Here is a 13,547-nt window from a genome sequence, read left to right on the forward strand (position 1 = left end):
GCCTCAGGAATATCTGATGTTAAGGCGACAAATTAAGTTTTTTCTCATTTGGAATTGAATAGAACTTGCATATAGGTATAAAGCATAAAAAACATATGGCAATATATACATATACCCTCACATCAGTGTTAACCAGTAGTTTCCCATTTAGTCTGTAATGGTGACATATATTGTCTCTGTACATTCAGATAATCATAACCGTTACACCTGTGAGTCCTAATTAATATTAGGAACAGTGTCCGTATAAAAACATAACTGAATTGCTTGTCCGATAACCCAGTAAACCAAGACATCTGGGTGTAAATTCCAGATAAATGTCAGTACAGGTAAGAAAAAAAGTAAATCCACTTGTCAGATAATCAGGAAGACAAACGCACTTAATTCTGAAAACAGGCATTTGTTATCCTGCGGTTACTTTGTTGTAAAGGGACGGCCGTTATATAATGCAGTAGTGTGAAGCACATTATTATCATGTAGAATCAAATACAGCTACACAATACAAACATTTATAGAATGAAAGGGCTTCTATCACCAGTTTCATGAAGTTTGGCTTGGAGTTGAGCTCTGAGTCACGGAGGGGGCTGTGCTGGCTTTTCCCCGCCTGCAGCATACAGAGTGATGGCTCTCTTCGTATACACAGAAGGGGAGAGAGCTGTCAGTCTGCAGGATGTGGGAGGAAAAAGCCAGCATGACCCCCTCCGTGACTCAGAGCCTAGCTCCAAGCCAAGCCTCATGAACCTGCTGACAGAATCCCTTTAAGAAGCTATTGTAGCCTAAAAAGTGCACCCAGTTTGAGTTGACTCTGATAACTACTCCTGTCAGGTCATTTTTGGTCGTCATGATGATTAATGATCTTTTCAGGTCATGTAAAACCTTCCACACGACTTCTCCAACCGTCTGCTGACTTTTACAATATTTGTCTCACAGCTTTTGTATCAGGATGAAGATCTGACCGATATTAATACTACAGAGACAAATGTGAGGGGTGATCAGCGGTGTAAAGAGGGGATTCCTACAGGTAACCGCCCAGGTGAGTAGTAACCACTAAATACAGCAGAGAAGAGTCACAGATTCTCCTCGGTCAGTGGCTGCAGATAGTCATGTAGATTTATAAGCTCTGGGATCTGTCAGTTTTCGCTGTATATTCCCCCATTCATCCGGAGTACAAACTAAATATGGATGACATGTGATATCGTTATAGGTGATATCACATGATGGGCATTTACTGCACGGACATGAAAAACACCTATGTGAGCGGGAACTACTATTCATTATATGGTATCTATACTGATGAAGGAGAAATGGTTTTGCAGTACTGGGACTGAGGGTCCTTTTACACTGACCAACTCTGATCTGATGTAACCAGCGCTGATCGGTAGGCAGGTCAATCACTGCTGGATTACTTTTTGTTTTAAATGGGACAAGAATCACTGCTATGGGAACAAATGATCTTTAGTATGATGGCTGATGTACGTAGGCCGGCTGGTCATGTCCTCGGTAATATGGAGGAAGGTAAAGCTGAAAATCATTGATTAGCTGATAATTGAACCTTCATTAGTATGTCCGCTCAGGGATGTGTGAGGTAGATTCTCCTCAGTATATACACATAGAGGTGAGGTAGATTCTCCTCAGTATATACACAGAGAGGTTAGGTAGATTCTCCTCAGTATATACACAGAGAGGTTAGGTAGATTCTCCTCAGTATATACACATAGAGGTGAGGTAGATTCTCCTCAGTATATGCACATAAAGGCGAGGTAGATTCTCCTCAGTATATACACATAGAGGTGAGGTTGATTCTCCTCAGTATATACACACAGAGGTGAGGTAGATTCTCCTCAGTATATACACATTGAGGTGAGGTAGATTCTCCTCACTATAAACACATAAAAGTGAGGTAGATTCTCCTCAGTATATACACCTAGAGGCGAGGTAAATACTCATCAGCATATACACATAGAGGTAAGTTGGATTCTCCTCAGTATATACACATAGAGGTGAGGTAGATTCTTCTCAGTATATACATAAAGAGGTGAGGTAGATTCTCCTTAGTATATATACACAAAAGAAAGGTGAATTCTCCTCAGTGTATATACACATAGAGGGGAGGTAAATACTCCTCAGTATATACACATAGAAAAGAGGTGAATTCTCCTCAGTATATACACATAGAGGTGAGGTAGATTCTCCTCAGTATATACACATAGAGGTGAGGTAGATTCTCCTCAGTATATACACATAGAGGTAAGGTAGATTCTCCTCAGTATATACACATAGAAGAGAGGTGAATTCTTCTAAGTATATACACATAGAAGTGAGGTAGATTCTCCTCAGTATATACACATATAGGTGAGGTAGATTCTCCTCAGTATATACACATAGAGGCGAGGTAGATTCTCCTCAGTATCTACACATAGAGGCGAAGTAGATTCTCCTCAGTATATACATATAGAGGTGAGGTATATTCTCCTCAGTATATACGCATAGAGGTGAGGTAGATACTGCTCAGTATATGCACAAAGAGGTAACGTAGATTCCCCTCAGTATATACACATAGAGGTGAGGTAGAATCTCCTCCGTATATACACATAGAGGTAAGGTGGATTCTCCTCAGTATATACACATAGAGGTAAGGTAGATTCTCCTCAGTATATACACATAGAGGTAAGGTAGATTCTCCTCAGTATATACACATAGAGGTAAGATAGATTCTCCTCAGTATATACACAAATAGGTAAAGTAGATTCTCTTCAGTATATACACATTGAGGCGATGTAAATACTCCTCAGCATATACACATAGAAGAGAGGTGAATTCTCCTCAGTATATAAACATAGAGGTGAGGTAGATTCTCCTCAGTATATACACATAGAGGTAAGGTAGATTCTCCTCAGTATATACACATAGAAGAGAGGTGAATTCTCCTCAGTATATACACATAAAGGTGAGGTAGATTCTCCTCAGTATATACACATAGAGGCAAGGTAAATACTCCTCAGCATATACACATTGAGGTAAGGTAGATTCTCCTCAGTATATACACATAGAATCAAGGTAAATACTCCTCAGCATATACACATAGAGGTAAGGTAGATTCTCCTCAGTATATACACATAGAGGTGAGGTAGATTCTCCTCAGTATACCACATAGAGGTGAGGTAGATTCTCCTCAGTATATACACATAGAAGAGAGGTGAATTCCCCTCAGTATATACACATAGAGGTGAGGTAAATTCCCCTCAGTATATACACATAGAGGCAAGGTAAGTACTCCTCAGCATATACACATAGAGGTGAGGTAGATTCTCCTCAGTAAATACACATAGAGGCAAGGTTAATACTCCTCAGCATATACACAAAGAGGTAAGGTAGATTCTCCTCAGTATATACACATAGAAGAGAGGTGAATTCTCCTCAGTATATACACACAGAGGTGAGGTAGATTCTCCTCAGTATATACACACAGAGGTGAGGTAGATTCTCCTTGGTATATACGCATGGAGGTGAGGTAGATACTGCTCAGTATATATACATAGAGGTAAGGTAGATTCCCCTCAGTATATACACATAGAGGTGAGGTAGATTCTCCTCAGTATATACACATAGAGGTAAGGTAGATTCTCCTCAGTATATATACATAGAAGAGAGGTGAATTCTTCTCAGTGTATATACACATAGAGGTAAGGTAGATTCTCCTCAGTATATACACATAGAGGTGAGATAGATACTGCTCTGTATATACACATAGAGGTGAGGTAGATTCTCCCCAGTGTATACACATAGAGGTGAGGTAGATTCCCCTCAGTATATACACATAGAGGTGAGGTAGATTGTTGTCAGTATTTACACATAGAGGTGAGGCAGATTCCCCTCAGTATATACACATAGAGGTGAGGTAGATTGTTCTCACTATATACACATAGAGGTGAGGTAGATTCTCCTCAGTATATACACATAAAGATGAGGTAGATACTGCTCTGTATATACACATAGAGGTGAGGTAGATTCCCCTCAGTATATACACATAGAGGTGAGGTAGATACTGCTCTGTATATACACATAGAGGTGAGGTAGATTCCCCTCAGTATATACACATAGAGGTGAGGTAGATTGTTCTCAGTATATACACATAGAGGTGAGGTAGATTCCCCTCAGTATATACATATAGAGGTGAGGTAGATTCTCCTCAGTATATACATATAGAGGTGAGGTACATTCTCCTCAGTATATACACATAGAGGTGAGGTAGATTGTTCTCAGTATATACACATAGAGGTGAGGTTGATTCTCCTCAGTATATACAAATAGAGGGGAGGTAGACTCCCCTCAGTATATACACATAGAGGTGAGGTAGATTCTCCTCAGTATATACACAGAGAGGTTAGGTAGATTCTCCTCAGTATATACACATAGAGGTAAGGTAGATTCCCCTCAGTATATACACATAGAGGGTAGATAGATTCTCCTCAGTATATACACATAGAGGTGAGGTAGATTCTCCTCAGTATATACACATAGAGGTGAGGTAGATTGTTCTCAGTATATACACATAGAGGTGAGGTAGATTCTCCCCAGTATATACACATAGAGGTGAGGTAGATTCTCCTCAGTATATACACATAGAGGTGAGGTAGATACTGCTCTGTATATACACATAGAGGTGAGGTAGATTCTCCTCAGTATATACACATAGAGGTAAGGTAGATTCTCCTCAGTATATACACATAGAGGTGAGGTAGATTCTCCTCAGTATATACACATAGAGGTAAGGTAGATTCTCCTCAGTATATACACAAAGTGGTGAGGTAGATTGTTCTCAGTATATATACATAGAGGTGAGTTAGATTCTCCTCAGTATAAACACATAGAGGTGAGTTAGATTCTCCTCATTATAAACACATAGAGGTGAGGTAGATTCTCCTCAGTAAATACACATAGAGGCAAGGTAAATACTCCTCAGCATATGCTCATAGAGGTGAGGTAGATTCTCCTCAGTGTATACACAGAGAGGTGAGGTAGATTCTCCTCAGTATCTACTTATAGAGGCGAGGTAGATTCTCCTCAGTATATACACAAAGAGGTGAGGTAGATTCTCCTCAGTATATACACATAGAGGTGAGGTAGATTCTCCTCAGTATATCACATAGAGGTGAGGTAAATACTGCTCAGTATATACACATAGAGGTGAGGTAGATTCTCCTTAGTTTATACACAAAGAGGTGTGGAAGATTCTCCTTAGTATATACGCATAGAACGGAGGTAGATTCCCCTCAGTATATACACATAGAGGTGACGTAGATTCTCCTCAGTATATACATATACAGGTAAGGTAGATTCTCCTCAGTATATACACATAGAAGAGAGGTGAATTCTCCTCAGTATATACACATAGAGGTGAGGTAGATTCTCCTCAGTATATACACATAGAGGTAAGGTAGATTCTCCTCAGTATATACACATAGAGGTAAGGTAGATTCCCCTCAGTATATACACATAATGGTGAGGTAGATTCTCCTCAGTATATACACATAGAGGTGAGGTAGATTCTCCTCGGTATATACACATAGAGGGGAGGTAGATTCTCCTCAGTATATACGCATAGAGGTGAGGTAGATTCTCCTCAGTATATACACATAGAGGTAAGGTAGATTCTCCTCAGTATATACACATAGAGGTAAGGTAGATTCCCCTCAGTATATACACATAATGGTGAGGTAGATTCCCCTCAGTATATACACATAATGGTGAGGTAGATTCTCCTCAGTATATACACATAGAGGTGAGGTAGATTCTCCTCAGTATACCACATAGAGGTGAGGTAGATTTTCCTCAGTATATACACATAGAAGAGAGGTGAATTCTCCTCAGTATATACACATGGAAAATACGTGAATTCTCCTCAGTATATACACATAGAGGTGAGGTAGATTCCCCTCAGTATATACACATAGAGGTAAGGTAGATTCCCCTCGGTATATACACATAGAAGAGAGGTGAATTCTCCTCAGTATATACACATAGAGGTGAGGTAGATTCTCCTCAGTATATACACATAGAGGTAAGGTAGATTCTCCTCAGTATATACACAGAGAGGTGAGGTAGATTCTCCTCAGTATATACACATAGAGGTGAGGTAGATTCTCCTCAGTATATACACATAGATCTGAGGTAGATTCTCCTCTTTATATACACATAGAGGTGAGGTAGATTCTCCTCAGTATATACACATAGAGGTAAGGTAGATTCTCCTCAGTATATACACATAGAGGGGAGGTAGATTCTCCTCAGTATATACACATAGAGGTAAGGTAGATTCTCCTCAGTATATACACATAGAAGAGATGCGAATTCTCCTCAGTATATACACATAGAGGGTAGATAGATTCTCCTCAGTATATACACATAGAGGTGAGGTAGATTCCCCTCAGTATATACACATATAGGTGAGGTAGATTCTCCTCAGTATATACACATAGATCTGAGGTAGATTCTCCTCAGCATATACACATAGATGTGAGGTAGATTCTCCTCTGTATATACACATAGAGGTGAGGTAGATTCCCCTCAGTATATACACATAGAGGTGAGGTAGATTCCCCTCAGTATATACACATAGAGGTGAGGTAGATTCCCCTCAGTATATACACATATAGGTGAGGTAGATTCTCCTCAGTATATACACATAGATCTGAGGTAGATTCTCCTCTTTATATACACATAGAGGTGAGGTAGATTCTCCTCAGTATATACACATAGAGGTAAGGTAGATTCTCCTCAGTATATACACATAGAGGTAAGGTAGATTCTCCTCAGTATATACACATAGAAGAGATGTGAATTCTCCTCAGTATATACACATAGAGGGTAGATAGATTCTCCTCAGTATATACACATAGAGGTGAGGTAGATTCTCCTCAGTATACAAATCATTTCCCTAGGCTTTATGGGTTCTGAGAAAAGCATTTTCTCATGTATCGTGGACTTTCAGTTTTTTGCACTTACAGTGTGATTGATTATTGAAGCTGCAGACAGAAGGAAGGAATCAGTTCCGCCCACTCTCCCCATGAGGCTGCTGCATCCACTGGTGATCTTCTCAGTGCCCCACCAACTATGTTATAGTGCCCACTGCTGTGGCCTCAGTTAGTAATGTGCCTCCCTCTGATGCTCTAATCATTGGTGTAACTAGAGTTATATGGGACCAAGATCAAACTGTAAACACTAGAAGATTGCATTCCTTATCATTCATGTCTATCTCCAAGCGGCTCCATCATCCTACCATATTCACCAAATAGTCCCTATAATCCTCCAAGGTTCTGAAAATAGTCCCCATCATCTCTCTCATAGGCTCACAGTGTCACCTCACATCTTTCCCTTGGCGTGGTCACTCAGACTACTGTGAACGCTGGAGGCGGGGAGTGAGGTCACTCTTTCAGCCTGTGAGAGAGAGCGGGACACAGCAGTAAGACTGTCAGCAGTAGTAGTGGCCGAAGCCATCCGACCTTATGTTGTGGGGCAAACTAAGTGGCCGTAAAAATTTACAGGGGGCCCGTCCTGCCCTGGTCTGACATGACCGCATATAGAATTATATGTACTAAGCTGTTTTATAGATGAGCAGTTCCTTATTTGCTGTACGCCGTGTGTTACTGACATCCGGCTTCATGGGAGATTTCATGAGTTCTTTATGGAAAAACATAAACTAATCTTGAGGCAGAAACGGCCGAACTCCGTCTGTATGGAATATACTATTCCTGTATCTTGTGCTTGAGATCTACCGGGGACCGAAAACGAGGCTTTGTGGAGGACACTGCTGCAAGTTACTTTTCATGACCCTTTTTCTGACCCCTGGGACCCCCATGTTCCCCATGTTATTGATGAAAAGCAGAATTAGTTACTTGTAAGTCCTGATTCACATCTGTAGTTTTTGGTGATGTTTTCTGCACTGACAATCGCTTGGTCTTTAAGTGAGCTGCAAACCAAGCGACTTCGATGAGTGAATGATTCTCACTCACTCTGTCAGTACCCGTGTCAGCACCCATATAAAAGCACCCTTAGAAGATGATTACATTTTGAACATGACTTGTTATTTGTATTGAAATGTTATAAAATATCAGCATAATTTATAAAGGTTTATAGTAATAAAGAATAATCAGCGTTATTCTTGGCAGATGACGGTAACGGGAGCTCATTGGGACGTCTGATATCTGCAGATGGTAAAGCAGAGGATTACGGTATTACACAAGATACGCATGAAGAACCTGCCATTGTCCCAGATATCTCCTCAGTCCTTCACAACAAAGATACATCATCTGATCCTCTTATACAGGTCCCATCTTCTGATCCATCACAGGCCGAAAAGCAGGAAAAATTTCACAGTAGGGGAGAACATCAAAAAGCTCACACAAGAGAGAAGCTGTATTCATGTTCAGAATGTGGGAAATGTTTTACACGTAAAATAAGCCTTGTTAGACATCAGAGAATTCACACAGGAGAAATGCCATTTTCTAGTTCAGAATGTGGGAAATGTTTCATTGACAAAACACCTTTACGGCAACATCAAAAATTTCACACAGGAGAGAAGCCATTTTCTTGTTCAGAATGTGGCAAATGTTTTGCATGGAAATCAAGCCTTGTTAATCATCAGAGAAGTCACACAGGAGATAATCCGTTTTCTTGTTCAGAATGTGGCAGATGTTTTGCATGGAAATCAAGCCTTGTTAATCATCAGAGAAGTCACACAGGAGAGAAGCCGTTTTCTTGTTCAGAATGTGGCAGATGTTTTGCATGGAAATCAGATCTTGTTAATCATCAGAGAAGTCACACAGGAGAGAAGCCGTTTTCTTGTTCAGAATGTGGCAAATGTTTTGCATGGAAATCAATTCTTGTTAATCATCAGAGAAGTCACACAGGAGATAATCTGTTTTCTTGTTCAGAATGTGGCAAATGTTTTACATGTAAAATAGACCTTGTTACACATCAGAGAATTCACACAGGAGAAATGCCATTTTCTTGTTCACAATGTCGGAAATGTTTTAGAAACAAATCAAACCTTGTTACACATCAGAGAATTCACACAGGAGAGAAGCCGTTTTCTTGTTCAGAATGTGGCAAATGTTTTACACGTAAAATAAGCCTTGTTACACATCAGAGAATTCACACAGGAGAAATGCCATTTTCTTGTTCACAATGTCAGAAATGTTTTAGAAACAAATCAAACCTTGTTACACATCAGAGAATTCACACAGGAGAGAAGCCGTTTTCTTGTGCAGAATGTGGCAAATGTTTTGCATGGAAATCAGAACTTGTTAATCATCAGAGAACTCACACAGGAGATAAGCCGTTTTCTTGTCCAGAATGTGGCAAATGTTTTGCATGGAAATCAGAACTTGTTAATCATCAGAGAACTCACACAGGAGATAAGCCGTTTTCTTGTTCAGAATGTGGCAAATGTTTTGCATGGAAATCAGAACTTGTTAATCATCAGAGAACTCACACAGGAGATAAGCCGTTTTCTTGTTCAGAATGTGGCAAATGTTTTGCATGGAAATCAAGCATTGTTAAACACCAGAGAAGTCACACAGGAGATAAGCCGTTTTTTTGTGCAGAATGTGGCAAATGTTTTGCATGGAAATCAGAACTTGTTAATCATCAGAGAAGTCACACAGGAGAGAAGCCGTTTTCTTGTTCAGAATGTGGCAAATGGTTTACAGGGAAATCAAGCCTTGTTAAACATCAGAGAATTCACACAGGGGAGAAGCCGTTTTCTTGTTCAGAATGTGGGAAATGTTTTGCTCACAAAACACATTTACTTCGACATCAAGAATTTCACACAGGAGAGAAGCCATTTTCTTGTTCAGAATGTGGGAAATGTTTTACACAGAAATCAGATCTTGTTAGACATCAGAGAATTCACGCCAGAGAGAAGCCATTTTTTTAAACCTGTTTTGTCAAACCATGCAAAAAAAGGTAAAAACTGAAATGACATGTCATACAGAAGTCAAGGGAAGCAATTTAGAGCATTAAGTGATGAATAAGAAATGTATGTAATTACCAATAAACATCCGTTATCCAGAAACAAATATAATCCAGATAACCCACCTTTATATCACCCGTGTACATAGAATATTTCACACTGACACATATAACTGCGTCTCTAAACTTGTTTCTAACTGTTGATAAAAGTTTACTTGTATAACTTACATGTTTGTGTTTGGGCCGATCTTTCTTCTTCCTTTAGATGATGCTTCCTCAGAACTGATGGAGATGAGGGAGAGCTGGTACCCATTATGTGTATAAGTAGTGAGGGGAGAATCACTGCAGATCCCGGATTTGTGGAGTTTGTTAGGACATTTTTTGGCTTTGAAATGATCCTTTCATAGATGATAATAGTAAGAACCGTATTCCACCACTGAGCCCAGCAAGGGCGTCTCCCCTCCATCTCATCACTATAGTGTATTATACTAGGAAGAGTCGCACACGGTAATATGCAAACAAACTTGATTTATACAGGACTATACAACTTGGGGCACACTGCCCGATAACTCACGTAGCAGAGGTTTTCTGTGCCAATCACTTCCATGAGAGGCAGGATTAACCCTCTAATGGCTATAATGTATAAAATAGATGTATTTAATGAATGGTTTTGGATGAAATGCTGTGATGTGCCTTTCAGGTTCTTTGTACTTTATCGGCATTACAGGGTTAATTTTCTCTCTTGGGGAGGTGATTGGCACGGAAAACTTTTGGTACTGGATTATGGAGTTGTGTGCCCGGGTTCCGTTAGCTCTGAATTCTAAATCTGATCTAATGTGTTTGTACTGACAATATCCGCCCGATCTCAGATTTATATTTTCACTTTCTGTGGTGATTGAATGTAAATGTTCGCACCCTGATATGGACTATTGTGCCGGACCGGCTCTTCTAAGTTACCACTTATGTATAAAACTCTTGGCTCACTTGACATCTGTCAAGCCATGACTAAGAGCTCAGCTAAGGCATAGGTGGTTGGTCTAAATGGGTTGTGCACCCCAAGGTTTAATCCTGTATATATAAAGTCTGATATTTTATACCTGACAAAATAAATGTGCATTGGATGCTTGTCGAGGCTGATTACTATAATCGAAAGCTTTGTATAATTTTATACAGGTACGATGCCACTGCTGCTCATCAGGAAAACCACAGAAACTGCAAACAGGTGTGACTAGCTGGAGAGGACCAGAATACCAGCATAAAATCAGCATCCATATCTTGTGTCTGACATTATGATGTGGGACTCTGCTCACTGACTACACTTCTCTTCTCTCCTATAATCCTGGAAACTTTGCTAAACAGAGAAAAGTGGTCTTATTTTCACACATTTTAGCCTAAAATTCCATCCCGATGCTGTTTCTAGCATTTGTTATGGAGCCCTAAGATGGAAATACATAGTATGGATGAACATGCAGTGAGCAAGGAAGTCTTATTCTCACAGCTCTGCCCTTTCATAACCTAGTATAAATTGGCACTTTCCGTTAGACCGTGAATAGGGGTTTGCTCGTTCCCCCAGGTACTGCAGTCTCAGGGCTTTTCCTAATTCACTAAGCTCAGTCCTTGCTACACGCTCCCCTAGATGCTGAGGCACCATAATAGTAAGACAGTGTCTGGCAGCCCATCCGAGTGCCGTTGGGTGATGATAAGAAGCTGATGAGCACCACTGGCAGTAATTTGGACAGTAGCATCTTTGTAGAATGTAGAGATTCACTAAGAAGGAAATAAGTGTGCGATCGTGATACATCATCCAAATAGCAGAACTGTTGTAATTATTCCCATCACTATTCTAAGATAAAATGTTGAAATCATCCCAGTGATTCACCATGTGCTCCCTTATCTCCTCCTGTTAAATGTTATCTATTGCTCCCTGTTATCAGCTATTTCAGAATGAGGAGAAGAGGACTGTAGTGGGGTAACAAACAAACTTCTATTTCCACATATATGTGTAATTGATAATCTAGGGTAGACCATGGAAAAGTGGCCCGGCACCACACCCTTATGAAAGCTGTCTAAAAGAAAATCTGTCTTTGTTGCCCGTAGCAACCAATCACAGCACAAACTTTCATTTTACCTCAGTAGTTTACCAACCAATCACAGCACAAGCTTTCATTTTACCTCAGTAGTTTAACAACCAATCACAGCGCAGCTTTCATTTTTTATACTGCTGAGGTAAAATGAAAGCTGCGCTGCAAACCAATGCTACGGGCAACAGCGGCAGATTGTATTTTAGACAGCTTTCATATATTTATCTACAGTGGTTGTTGGAGCTTTAAACACGACCGGCACAATGGTGCCTCATACCGTCGTACCTATTATTGGTGATGGTGCTTGCCGTAGAGCAATATCCTATACTTTGTATGATACTCATGGCCAGAGAGGTGCGTGAGGAGATATTGGAGTACGTGGTGAATCGCTGGGATGATTTCACCATTTTATCTCATGATAGTGATATGAAGAATTAGAACAGTTCTGCAGACTATTGTGCTGATATGCTGTGACCGCACACTTATGGTGGTTTTGTGAATTAGTAGCAGCTGGGAAAATATTTAGGTCAGTGCTTGAAGTTTATCACAGTGGAAAGTTGTATTGAAAGTTCGGAGTTGAAGGTAATCCCGTAAACAGACTTGTGTTTACTTCTTCGCAAGATTTTTCTAGCAGACATTTTCATGTTTTCCTGCCTTATGAAGCTCTGTCGATCACACTACCTGTTCCTCAGCTTGAACATATTTCGTATTCTGGGAAAACTGCTAAAAAGCGCAGAGATAGATTTACTGATGTGTTCGGAAGAAGAAGACAGATCAACGAAGTCGCTACTAAGTGCACAAAAAGGAACAAGAAAGTTCAGTTTTATGAATCTGATAAAACTGTTGCTCCAGGAACTATGACTCATAAATCTGTATATTGTAACACCCTTAGGGCTCAGACCCACTGCTGATAGATTTTTCTGCGATGGGAGACTGAGTGAAAATGCATGATAATGAAAGCAATGATTTTCAATGGTTTCCTTCTCATTTGCAATGACTTCACTAAGCCTGGCAGCGCTAAGAAAAATCTGTGCTATCGCCCATTGGTTTTAATGGGGCTGGCGGCAGCAGCGCCAGCCCCATTGAAAATATAGAGAGTACATTGCGCTCCCCTGACACAGCTGTGACAGCTATGACAGCTGTGGAAGATCTACCCCCAGACCCTGCTATACTTGATTTCAGGACAATTTTGGTACCGAACAACTGACTTATCTTACCCTGAAAAATGCTTGTGAAAATGTGTGAGTGGTGAATGGGGTCCCCCAAAATCCTGGGGCTGAGAATCGGTTCCCTCATTTCGCCAGGCATGTTGTTTCGGATAATAAAAGTTAGAGACTAAGTGATGAAGCAGCTTCTGATCCCAACTTGTTATAGACGCACTGTAGTAAACATGGCTCACTCTCATGTCTTAGGAGGCCATTTTGGGGGTCAATAAAACAGGAATGTATTTTTTTGGCCTGTATGTCACCAAGAAATCTTGAATTTTTGCCAGAGCTT

General features: G+C 40.3%; 1 protein-coding gene across 1 annotated transcript; it reads left to right on the plus strand.

Moving 5' to 3' along the window:
* Positions 1 to 834: 834 nt before the first annotated feature.
* On the plus strand, positions 835 to 11,058 carry LOC136627355 (oocyte zinc finger protein XlCOF7.1-like). Its single transcript, XM_066602369.1, has 2 exons — positions 835 to 1,030; positions 8,166 to 11,058. The coding sequence occupies exon 2, from the start codon at positions 8,492 to 8,494 to the stop codon at positions 9,932 to 9,934; it is 1,443 nt and encodes a 480-aa protein (XP_066458466.1). The 5' UTR covers positions 835 to 1,030; positions 8,166 to 8,491; the 3' UTR covers positions 9,935 to 11,058.
* Positions 11,059 to 13,547: the final 2,489 nt, after the last annotated feature.

The sequence above is a fragment of the Eleutherodactylus coqui genome, chromosome 5 (assembly GCF_035609145.1).
Source record: "Eleutherodactylus coqui strain aEleCoq1 chromosome 5, aEleCoq1.hap1, whole genome shotgun sequence".
In the NCBI taxonomy this organism is placed as follows: Eukaryota; Metazoa; Chordata; class Amphibia; order Anura; family Eleutherodactylidae; genus Eleutherodactylus; species Eleutherodactylus coqui.